At 36.0% G+C, this 11,531-nt stretch overlaps 2 protein-coding genes across 2 annotated transcripts; one reads left to right on the top strand and one right to left on the bottom strand.

The window, feature by feature from the left end:
• The first annotated feature begins 3,241 nt into the window (after positions 1 to 3,241).
• LOC134744295 (nudC domain-containing protein 3) lies at positions 3,242 to 7,469 on the top strand. The gene is made up of 5 exons (XM_063678061.1): positions 3,242 to 3,437; positions 3,518 to 3,927; positions 4,692 to 4,877; positions 7,081 to 7,196; positions 7,279 to 7,469. Exons 1-5 carry the CDS (start codon positions 3,325 to 3,327, stop codon positions 7,432 to 7,434), a joined length of 981 nt encoding a protein of 326 aa, XP_063534131.1. The 5' UTR covers positions 3,242 to 3,324; the 3' UTR covers positions 7,435 to 7,469.
• A 1,624-nt stretch (positions 7,470 to 9,093) lies between these two features.
• LOC134744294 (zinc-type alcohol dehydrogenase-like protein SERP1785) lies at positions 9,094 to 10,983 on the bottom strand. Its single transcript, XM_063678060.1, has 2 exons — positions 10,948 to 10,983; positions 9,094 to 10,576 (listed from the first exon to the last, which is right to left on the bottom strand). Exon 2 carries the CDS (start codon positions 10,563 to 10,565, stop codon positions 9,423 to 9,425), a length of 1,143 nt encoding a protein of 380 aa, XP_063534130.1. The 5' UTR covers positions 10,566 to 10,576; positions 10,948 to 10,983; the 3' UTR covers positions 9,094 to 9,422.
• Between the last annotated feature and the right edge of the window lie 548 nt (positions 10,984 to 11,531).

Here is an 11,531-nt window from a genome sequence, read left to right as displayed (position 1 = left end):
TCGGAAGAGTTGCTACCATCATCTGAGCAAGCATTTTAAGTTGGCACAAGGGCCATAATTTTAGAAATGCGCTCCCATTTTATACCCTGAAGCAAGCAAACAAAACAAAACATGCTACAAAACAAACCTATACCCAAAGCGCTTTAATGAGATATTTATGAACAACATCAAAGTCAATAAATCAATTACTAACATTGTAATACAATCAATAAACTTAATTGAGAATAATAAAAAAAAGTATGTCTAGAATTAAAATTACAATAAATCATTATGTTCATTATGATATGTTTAAATTAAAATTATTTTCCTGTTGTATTTAAAGAAGGTACGTCTTCATTCATTTCTTAAATAAAACTAAAACTAAGTTAATTTTTAAAAACTAATCGAATAACCCACCCCGCATCGTTCCCGGCGAAAAAGCGCGCTTTAATAGGAACAAAAGACCGAAAGAAATAGCATTAATAAGCATTATTATTAGTAAAAAAACCGGCCAAGTGCGAGTCGGACTCGCGGTCCAAGGGTTCCGTACATTACATAATTCAAACAATGTATTTTTTATGTGAAACGTGAGTGAAAACCCGTAGGGGTCGGATCAAAGACTTAAGTATTTAAGCCCGACTCACGTTTGACTGCACATTTCTAATGGGTTTTCCTGTAATCTATAGGTAAAGATCTATTTTGTGTATTTTTTTTTCAAAATTTTAGACCCAGTAGTTTCGGAGATAAAGGGGGGGGGAATGGTAATTTTTTGCCTATTTTCTTGAATAACTTCTAAATTGTTTATTCTTAAATTATAAAAAATATATATTTGAGATTCGCGCAATGAGCTCTTTCATTTGATATGTAACACGATATAGTTTGAAAAACTTTATTTTTTAATTTTCACAATTACCCCCCAAAAGTGGCCCCCATGTTTTAAATTCATTTGTTTACGTTACATGTTCGTCTTTGGGTCACAAACTTACATATGCATACTAAATTTCAACTTAATTGGTCCAGTAGTTTCGGAGAAAATAGGCTGTAACAGACAGACAGACAGACGTACGAGTGATCCTATAAGGGTTCCGTTTTTCCTTTTGAGGTACGGAACCCTAAAAAATGGGAATAGTAAGTAAAAGTTACAAAACTGAGGTAAAATAATTATGTTAGAAAAAAGCTCAGTGTTAGTTTAAAACAACAGGTGGGTAACACTCGTATTTGCAATCTAATAATGTTCCAGGATTAGCCGAAAGTGCGACTGAGCATATTCCAGCACATAAAGCACAAGGTTAAATAAAGCACGGTGCAAATAACGAAGATAAAATTTCTTTTTTTTTTTACTTATTTTGCCTCTCGCCGGTGCGCGCTTAGCCGCTTACTCGGCGCAATCTTGCAGCGTACTGTCAACTGGAGTGCGCACTGCGCAGGAGCATTGAACCGAACAGACCGATTTCGAAGACGCAGAAATGTAAGGGTTTAGATAATTTAAGCGACTTGACTTGACCTAGCGAACAATATATTACACTGTATTTAACTAAACTAACTAACATGGCTCAACGACTCAAAGAGGGTCTTGGCCTCCGAAACGAGAGCACTCCACTTTTCCAGATCCTGCCAACACTGTATTTAAAATAAATAAATTAATATTTCACTAATTAATATTTCTAATAATTATCTGGTGCTTTATTTCATAATCACCAGATAATTAGGTACGATGCAGGGGGGGTTATTTTAGGCTGTGTAAAATTATTTTTTATTTAAGGTGTGTTTTTTGTTAGTTAATTTAAATGTAATGTTTTAAAGTAAAATGAGCTTAATGTTTTAATAAATTTGACAATTTCTATTTAATCAAAAGTAGGTGAGTTGACCGTGACGTCATTGTGAAACGTTTCATATAAATTCCATATAAGCAAATCGTTTTGACAGTTCTAAAAAGAAACTAATTTGACTAGTAGGAGAATACCCTAAAGGGTATACGCAAATCTCTGCGTGCCCTCTACGCCTCTAGCCCAAACTGAGGGCATAACCAGAAATAATTATACTGTCTTTTTCTATCGCTTTTATTTTAACCCAAAAAGATGGATATGAAGTTTTTAGGGTTTTTTTTATTCTACTGTTACTGACAAAATGTCATGTCTATCGAACAACTCTGTCAGTAGAAAAAGGTACGAAATTCAAATTTTCTATCCCATAGAAAACTTGAATTACGCGCCTTTTCCCACTGACAAAGTTGTTGGACCAGCTATATCTACAAACCAGGAACCGGACAACCCTTTCCGCGATAAAACCCTTTCAATGGGCGACACTTAAACACGGCTAACACATTGAAAGACTTTCCCTTTTGAACTGCAAGCCCATTCATACCCTTACCTTTGACTAACCCTTACCGAAAAGCTAACCCAAAATAAGGGTAGCTCTTAATAAGGGTTACCCTTATCTTTAAGCGCTTTTTATAAAGGTTTCCCTTTGCGTGAAAGAGACAGGATTAGTATATATCTACGGTAGTGTATGAAGAGGAAAGAAAATACGTGCCTAGTCAAAGAACGCCGCCGTCGCCGCCGACGATCGCTCGGATTCGAAGTAATGTGTGCTTTATGAACAAGGTAGACGACTTAAATTAGCACGCTTATATGCTAAAAGGAAAGCCCTTTATAAGGCTAACCCTTATAAGCAATATGCAAGGTGTTGATGAGCGGATGATAAGGGTTTTGTAAGGGTATTTGGGCTACCGATTACTCAAATGTGGTAGCTTTATATAAGAGTTTTTAAAACCAAAACAAAGGGTTCCGTCTGGCAAAGGCTATGGTGAGTTAAGCCTTATGCAATACCCTTATAAAACCCCGATAAGGGATAGCGGGCCGGTCCCTGCTACAAACTACCAATTCGCCAGTGTTTTATACTGGTAATAGTAGAACCGATGGTAACACTAGCAACACTACAAATGTCGCTACTGTCATTAACCGCCATTTTTTATTGTAAGAGCGTTTAGATATCGCAATACTTTTATTGATTTTAGTTGTTATTTACACTATACATTACTATAATAACTAGTACATTTCAAGTCAAAATGATATTAAATGATATTTTTTTTTAAACAATACGAAAATAGTAATAAAATGTCATATCACATAAAATTCCATTCTTCGTTGGATTATATTTTACTTTATAATTTTAGAATAAATAATATCACCTTGCTAATATTAGAACGCTCCTTATTGACATAACACGTATGTGACGTATGTCGCTTGTCTGTGTCTTTCCAGCACAAAAACAAACGCCTGATCATATTCAGTTAAATAATATATATCAAACTTTTCTTCGTTTTTTATCCGTAACACAATCAATATGTCGGTGGATTCCAATATTGCCAAATACGATGACGTTTTATCATCTATCTTAGTAAACGAACAGTCAATTCTAGGATTTTTATCGGCAATATTCAACTTCCTTGCTAGACGGTAAGCATAAACTTGTCTTGTTTAGTTACAGTCTAGCCTATACTTATGAAACTTAATAGCATAAGACTGTTTTATTTCAGTACGGACTTTTACTATGTTCCCGACGGCCCCTATGAGAACATGGGCTTTCCTCCCGGAGTGGCAGAAGAGCTAGTCATAAAGGTCTTAAGAACATGCGATCCTAAAAAATGGAAGGGCACAAACGGTGCCCGTAAACCGGGCAACTTTAACAATGAGATCATGTGCTCCACGGTGGCCCAAGAAGTTGAAGTATCAGCTGAGAATGAAGAAGATCAATTAAAAAATGAAGCTATTGAAGCTGAAGTTGCTCAGCCTGCAGAACCGGAGAGAAAAATTCTAGAAGCGTCATCAAGTGGTGAAACAAAAACAGAATACAAACCACCGGTTATCCCTGTGCAAAAGAATAGTGAATCATATAATGGTGCTGTGAGAGATAAATACTCCTGGTCACAAACTATCACAGAAAATGGTAAATATCAACATTTGTTTTGCAAATTAAATAAAGAAATGGTTTGTTATTTAATTGTTGTATTCCTGAAGTACATCATGCCAACATTACTATGTGTATTCTGTCATTCTATATGAAAACCACATTTTAAACTAACATGTTTGCGGATGGTAAGTGACGTCATGTGTCATAGGCCAAAGGAAACAAAAAACTACATGAATGCTATAGCATTTATTTATTTTATTTAAGCCTTTATTTTTCCTTAAATCGTTTTACATAGTAAAAGTTTTCTAATATTATTATTTTTTCATTTTACTATATTAAGGACCCCTATCGGGTATAGGCCTCCTCCTTATCTTTCCACCTTTCTCGGTCTTTTGCCTTGATTAGCCAATTTTCTCCAGCTGTGGCTATGATATCCTTGGACCACCTTGTTATAGGATTTCCCACCTTCCTTTTGCTATGGGGGCTATAGCATTAGTGTCTGCGAATGTGTTAATCTTTTATTCTAATTAAGGCCAATGTGGGAAAGACCGGCATATATTTTTTTTTAGGAAGACCGTCATGTGGCAAGAACTTGTATTTGTAATTGTATATGTATGTCACAGCCACAGTCAGATAAAAAAAGAGAAGATAATATAGGAAGAGATGTGCTCCTTCTGCTGTACCAACCCAACGTGAATTGTTACTTGTAAATTATTTATTCAGTTCATCTACTATATAATGTTTTATGTTTATAAAAATCTAAGACAGTAAAAGTTACACATTATTGTCATAATTTTCAGATGTAACTGTGCCTCTGCCTCCAGACATAAAGTCGGCAAAAGACTTGAAAGTAACAATCAATCCAAATGACATATATGTTGCATACAGAAATGGTGATACAATTATCAAGGATACGCTGCAGTACAAGATCAAGGCCAGCGATAGTGTTTGGACCATCAGTGGGGGAAAATTGTTAATCCATTTAGGTAATTATTATAATGACTTGCATAAACGGACAGCCCCATGTGCAGAGCGTGTGTGGAAGAAGAAGAAACAACAAAACATATTCTCCTGGACTGTAAACAGGTAGAAGTACACAGGAGCAAATACCTAGGGAATCCGTGCACACTGAAGGAGGCAGTTAGCAACCTGAAGACCTTGCTAGGTTTCATGAACGAGCTGGGGTGGTTAGAATAGGCCTACCTCGTATTCACGCAAAATAGGCACATTGGATGTCGACTTGCGGAAAATGCCCAGTAAAACTAACTAACTAATGACTTGCTTCCCACTTTTTGATGCAAAACTGGCAAGATTTACCTACCTGTCTATGGCAAGTACGATAGAAAAGCTTGGCAATGTTATGTAATACCTACCTATCGAATCCCATGTCCGATGTAGTTGGAAAGGTATTAAATGTTGTTAAGTGCGGTCTGAGGGACAGAAATGTGTGATGTACATACTAGATTTGGCTGTTTTTTTTTTAACTTTGTTAATTAAGTGATGTTTTATGGGGCGACATATTCGTTCACTCGAAAAAGCCCTTTAATAAAGATAAAAAAAAAAAAATGTGAATTCTAATAATACTCACTCACACTAGTCACTCAGCCTGCAGCCTACTTCTATTGAAAAAGTGCAAGTGAAAAAATCTTTAAATTATAAAGATTTTTAGGAATTACAAAACTAGGGATTAGGGAACAAATCAAATTATTTTATGAAATATTTTTTGATTTGTGTTTTTAAGTAGTCACACTACTATATATAAATTGCTAGTATAAGAGGTGCAAGCACACATTGCTCACCCTTAAGAGTTCGTCAAAGGCGCTTAGCTTTTCAAAGATAGCATACACCTGAAAATTTGGGATGGGTGGTCTAGTGGTCAGGATGTTAGCTGCGTAAGCTGAAGACGCGGGTTCGACTCCCGCCTCGGCCACCGGTGGATTTGGCCCTTTTTTCCTTAGTGTATGTTATCTATTTCAGTTTATAATTTGGGTTCAAGTCCCACCCAAGACAGTGTTTTTTCCACTTAATTTATTTCTACAATTTTTTTTCTATAATCTTCATACTTATAGTAAATATGTAAGGTCAATATGGGTGTGTCTAGCATTATTTCATTTCATTTATTGACTGCAATCCATGGTACATATAGGTGTTATAGTCATTTTAATTATCTTTAAGGCCTGTTTAAATAGTGATTAATATTTCTTGCAAGTTCATACATTTGCCACTAAACACAAGTAGTATACATATATATTATGTACGAACTTGCAATTAACACTAATCAACTCATAAAATGGCCCCAAAGTGAAGGCCAGCCACACTTACCCATACCAAAGATAGATATAACTCCGTAATAGATAGATACAGTCTAAGGAAAAAACGTGCCTCGAAAATCAAGAAAATTTGATTCTCGTTAAGAGGGCGCTACTAGCTTTGGCCAACTGTCGTATAGATGGCGTTGACGGTTTCGTTTGTTATTTAACAATTTTAACGCATATCAGTGAAAGAACATGGGTCAAAATCATAAAAATAATTAATGCAAATAAAAAAAATCATTTATTCATATTTAAATACATTTTATCGTATTTTTATAAATATTCATTTTTAGTTTTAAAGTGTGTCTACAGATGGCAGTGAATTTACTGGGGTTACAAAATTTACTATGACAGTACCGCTCTAGTATAAGTTACTCTATGCCCATACTGACCTTACCTACTTTAATTCCAAAGTACCTACATAGTTATAGATTTTTTATATCACTGTTTCTTCATAGTTTATGTCTTATGTCATTAAAAATGCAGGTGTGGATTTGCTATTCAATTAGTAATTCTAATCCATTCAATCTAGAGAAACCTATTGTTACATGGAAAGTCATGATGAATAATAGTGAATTAATGAAATTGTAGGTACCTTGGTTAATCTTGACCTTACCATCGTCTTGATACTTACCTACCGTCGTCGGTCTATTGCAGGTATTTTTATATGAAAATTTCACACTACCTACCTAATACGCATGTCACACTTGATGCGGACGCCGCTCGCTCTGGTGTGTGAGCGAGACAGTGCTATGCACATACATATATAGCAATGTCTTGCTCGCACACCAGACATGCGAAATTTGTAAGAGTGGGAGAGTTTCATCGCTAATAGTTACTATCTAAAATAAATTATAAGATTTATCTATCATTTCAGAGAAGGTACAGGAGCGCTGGTGGACGAAACTAGTTAATAGTGAAGAAGCTATTGACTTGGACAAAATTGATTGTTCAAGGCCATTGAACGAATTGCCAGAAGACCATATCGACAAGGTACTTGAACTATGTTATGAAATAGCCGCCAGGCGGCGCAACAGTCCTGCATATATTTATAACAAATAAATCCTCGTTGTAGGTAAGAGAACTGCAGTGGAATCAAGAGCAGAAACTCAAGGGATTACCAACAAGTGACGAAATCAAGAATATAGAAATTCTTAAGAGAGCATGGAATGCCGAAGGCTCCCCTTTCAAAGGAAAAGAATTTGATCCCAGTGTCCTACAGCCTCATTAATGAAATAAACACATGTGTTTATGAGGGTAATAATAGTTTTATTTACGTAGCTCGTAGTGACTTCTGTTGTTGAGTTTGCCCAAAAAAACGTTTGAAACCTAAAGTGTTTGACGAGTATATGCAAATATAGGAATATCTCTAAATCCGCTAAGAAAAATCTTTCCAATCGATTTTTAGGGTTCCGTACCCAAAGGGTAAAAACGGGCCCTATTACTAAAACTCCGCTGTCTGTCTGTCTGTCACCAGGCTGTAACTTATGAACCGTGATAACTAGACAGTTGAAATTTTCACAGATGATGTATTTCTGTTGCCGCTATAACAACAAATACTAAAAACAGAATAAAATAAATATTCAAGTGAGTCTCCCATACAACAAACGTGATTTTTTGCCGTTTTTTGCGTAATGGTACGGAAACCTTCGGCCGAGTCCGGCTCGCTCTTGGCCGGTTTTTTTCTCTTCTATCTATGCACCTTTTTCGGATCTTCAGCGTTTATTGGTGACACGGTCTTAGTCAATGTAAACTTCAATTTCCCTGCTTCAAGCATCTCAATTATATCCTCCAGGATTTCACGATATTTGTACAGTACTTGTCTTCAGTGTTATTAGGGTTCCGTACCTCAAAAGGAAAAAAACGGAACCCTTATGGGATCACTCGTGCGTCTGTCTGTCCGTCTGACACAGCCTATTTTCTCCGAAACTACTCGACCAATTAAGTTGAAATTTGGTATACATATGTAAGTTTGTGACCCAAAGATGGACATGTAACGTAAACAAATAAAATTTAAACTTGGCGACCACTTTTAGGGGGTAAATGAGAAAATTAAAAAATAAAGTTTTTCAAACTATATCGTGTTACATATCAAATGAAAGATAGGTCTAGGAATCAAATTGGTTGACACTACCTACTACCTTAATGTATGGCCATAAAGGCCAAAAATAATAATAAAGTAATAAGTAACAAAATTATAACTTTATTTTACTTTACATCAAGGACACAGATATCATAATAGTACATTACTGCAGGCGCCGGAAAAGAAGGGCTTGCCGGCTGAGTAGGTGCTTTTCTCAAACATATGCAATGAAATAAAGAAATACACCACTCAAAAAAACAAATTTCTTTTTCGACTTTGGCGGCAACAAGTTATTAATTGCTAATTCTGCCTCCGCCCTCAATTGCGACGGAGTACAGTTAATTTCTTCGTCGCTATTATCATCGGAACTCACATTGAAATTTTATTTATAAATATCAATCACAAATATAAAATCCAGCTACTCGACAAAAGTTTTTTAATTTACCCTCCAATCCCTACACAATGTTTTTTTTACGGAAGTTGTGCGTATTTCGTGTGTGTAGTGTTCGAACAGACCTTATACACAACCTGATATAGTTGGTCAAACCAAATTGTCAATAAATAAGAACAAAAAATACTATACTCATCCTTTTCTTTTGGGTACTAGTACTAGTGTAAGACAAAGATAGTATGATTCTCTCTGTCTATGTTTGAAATGAGACAGTCCTTTGACAAACTATAAATGCAGAGGATTTTAAATATTGTCAATGGTCTCTGGTGACTTAGGCCTTAGGCCCCATACGGACGAGCATTCGCTAATCAGAGAAATCGACTCCACAACTCCACACTCGCGTTGGCGGCTTTGCGCCGTGTAGTATGTAGCGGGCTATACAGATTAGTATTCTTAATATCAGTTCGTGTGTAATAGGCGTTAACGCGGATATTTTTGGTCCGATAACCATTCAGCCACTAGGAAAAAATTTAAAAATATAATTCAGCTGTTTAGCCTGTTCATGAACACAGACGCCATGTTTACATTAAAATTTAAAAAAAAATACTTCCCGGTCTAGGCCTTCAATTTCGTATGAAATTCCTTTACAGTTCTCTCGAGTTGCTCCGCCCGAAACGTGATACTTTGAAGCCTGTTTTGACGCACATAAGGACGATATTTCATTGCATGTTTGAGAAAAATAAGTTTAAAATCCACTGAGGACAATCTTTCCAATGACTTTCTTCTCTTCTAAAAGCCTATGGGCCTCTCTAAGGTTTTCAGCATTAATTGGTGACATAGTTTTAGTCAATGTTGATTTTAATACACCTGCTTCGAACATTCTGGTTACATCCTCAAAGATTTCATGATATCTGTTCTTGTCCTCTGTATCATACTTAATTCTTGTTGCCATCATTTCAGAGACGAGAGTAAGACTCTTATCTTTAAGTTGCCTTATGTCAACCAAACCACTGCTGTCCACAATGAGGCAAATCCTGCCCTGGGGCTTAGCAGCCGCCATTATGGTGTTCCAATAGGGATATGGGTCATAATTAACCAGTATAAATTCCACTCCATTCCCATATCCATGTGCTTCCAATTGAGGCAATAAATCTTTGGTATGATTAAGGACAATGTCTACTCCATGCTGAAGACTGAAAGCTTCCGTCTCAGGCCGGGCAGCAGTGCCAATAACCTTCAGTCCTAGGTTCTTAGCTAACTGAGATGCCACAGAACCAACACCGCCACCACTGTTAATAATTAATAAAGTTTTCCCTTTATCGTTTTCCGAGAGCAGCAGCCGATCATACAAAGACTCATAGGCCGTGACAGTAGTCAAAGGCATTGCAGCGGCTTGTTCAAATGTAAAGTTTTTTGGTTTAACTCCAACCATAACTTCATCTATGGCAACATATTGAGCATTAGATCCATTTCTTCTCAAGTCGGCAGTGAAAAAGACTTCATCACCAACATTGAAATATTTAGTATTTTCACCTTTAGATGCAATTATACCTGCACCATCCCAGCCTAAAATTCGAGGAAATTGTTCAAATTGTTGTGCAGGAGGAACTGGCTTAGGTGCCCGCTGTTTTGTATCTATAGGGTTAACAGCTGTTGCTTTAACTTCTACCAACAGATCAGTACTTCTCAAGGTTGGAATGGGAACCTCCAAATTTAAGAGGCTCTCGGTTTCTGCAATCGGCAGGTACTTGTAAAGGCCAACAGCTTTCATGGTCTTAGGCATGACTTTGGTGATCATGCTGTCGTGAACACCTCTAGTTTCTTGAAAACTATATGCACCCGGGAATCTGCCGGTTAGAGTGAATAACAGTAAGAAAACACAAAACATTGCTTCTTCTTCTTCTTTTAAAATTATGGCTTCAGCCCAGTGGGACTATTTCGCCAGTATCAAGGTAGTAAGAGGTTTAAAAACGACAAAAATTGTACGGTTGTACAAGACAGTGTACGGTGATTTGTTAGCTCTTGTAAATCGATAGCTAGACTTTACAAGAAGCACGTGGACTACCGGCCGTTGACTCCAAGATGGTGGTTAAACGCGCTTCAAAATTAATTCTCCATTCACTGCACACTACCACATTAGTTTACTGTATAATAATCTATCGATATTACACTTTAAACAATATTAATGAGCAAAAAACAAAGTAATTAATCACGATGCTAACTATCAAGATGGCGCTCGAACCGGAAGTCCAAAACATTGCTAACTAGACGTATTTATATCCAGCAAAACTGAAAGTCATTTGCATATGTTTACCGATAAATCGTCAGGTGATAGTGACAACCAAAACTCACTAATTACAAACACATTACAAAACAATAAATCAACCTTATTTTGGTACTACTACGGTTCACTATTGCTCCGAACTTCTGGTAGTAATTAAATTAGTGAGTTTTGAATGATATGATAACAAACTAGTATCATCCAAATCAAACCTTATTTTATGTGAACACAACAAAATATTCTCATTCATAGAATATAGAATATTTATAGGCTCTAATATATGAATGAGACAAAATTTACTACACTTACAATCAATACTTTATTAAACTTATTACCGTTACGTCCCACTTACTTATTTGCTAAAACAGTGTATCAAGCAACAGTATTTTATTTATTTATTTCTATTTTCATTATCACGACTTCACGAGAATGATAAGAACTTCGATAAGTTTTGACATGACAGGTTTTTGACAATCGGATTACTGGAAAGGTCAAATTAGAATCTTATACTGGAAAACTTATAATGTTGTTATAATGTATAACTTAGAAAACTTTAATAAATAAATATAAAAA

This window comes from Cydia strobilella, chromosome 9 (genome assembly GCF_947568885.1).
Source record: "Cydia strobilella chromosome 9, ilCydStro3.1, whole genome shotgun sequence".
Lineage (NCBI taxonomy): Eukaryota > Metazoa > Arthropoda > Insecta > Lepidoptera > Tortricidae > Cydia > Cydia strobilella.
Note: the sequence above shows the minus strand (reverse complement) of the source record. Positions and strands in the feature narration are given on the sequence as shown.

Coding starts and splice junctions, on each gene's coding strand:
- LOC134744295 (XM_063678061.1), top strand. CDS start 3,325: ATGTCGGTGGATTCCAATATTGCCAAATACGATGACGTTTTATCATCT. Junction 4,878..7,080: donor AAAATTGTTAATCCATTTAG/GTAATTATTATA, acceptor CTATCATTTCAG/AGAAGGTACAGGAGCGCTGG. Junction 7,197..7,278: donor CAGAAGACCATATCGACAAG/GTACTTGAACTA, acceptor TCCTCGTTGTAG/GTAAGAGAACTGCAGTGGAA.
- LOC134744294 (XM_063678060.1), bottom strand. CDS start 10,565: ATGTTTTGTGTTTTCTTACTGTTATTCACTCTAACCGGCAGATTCCCG.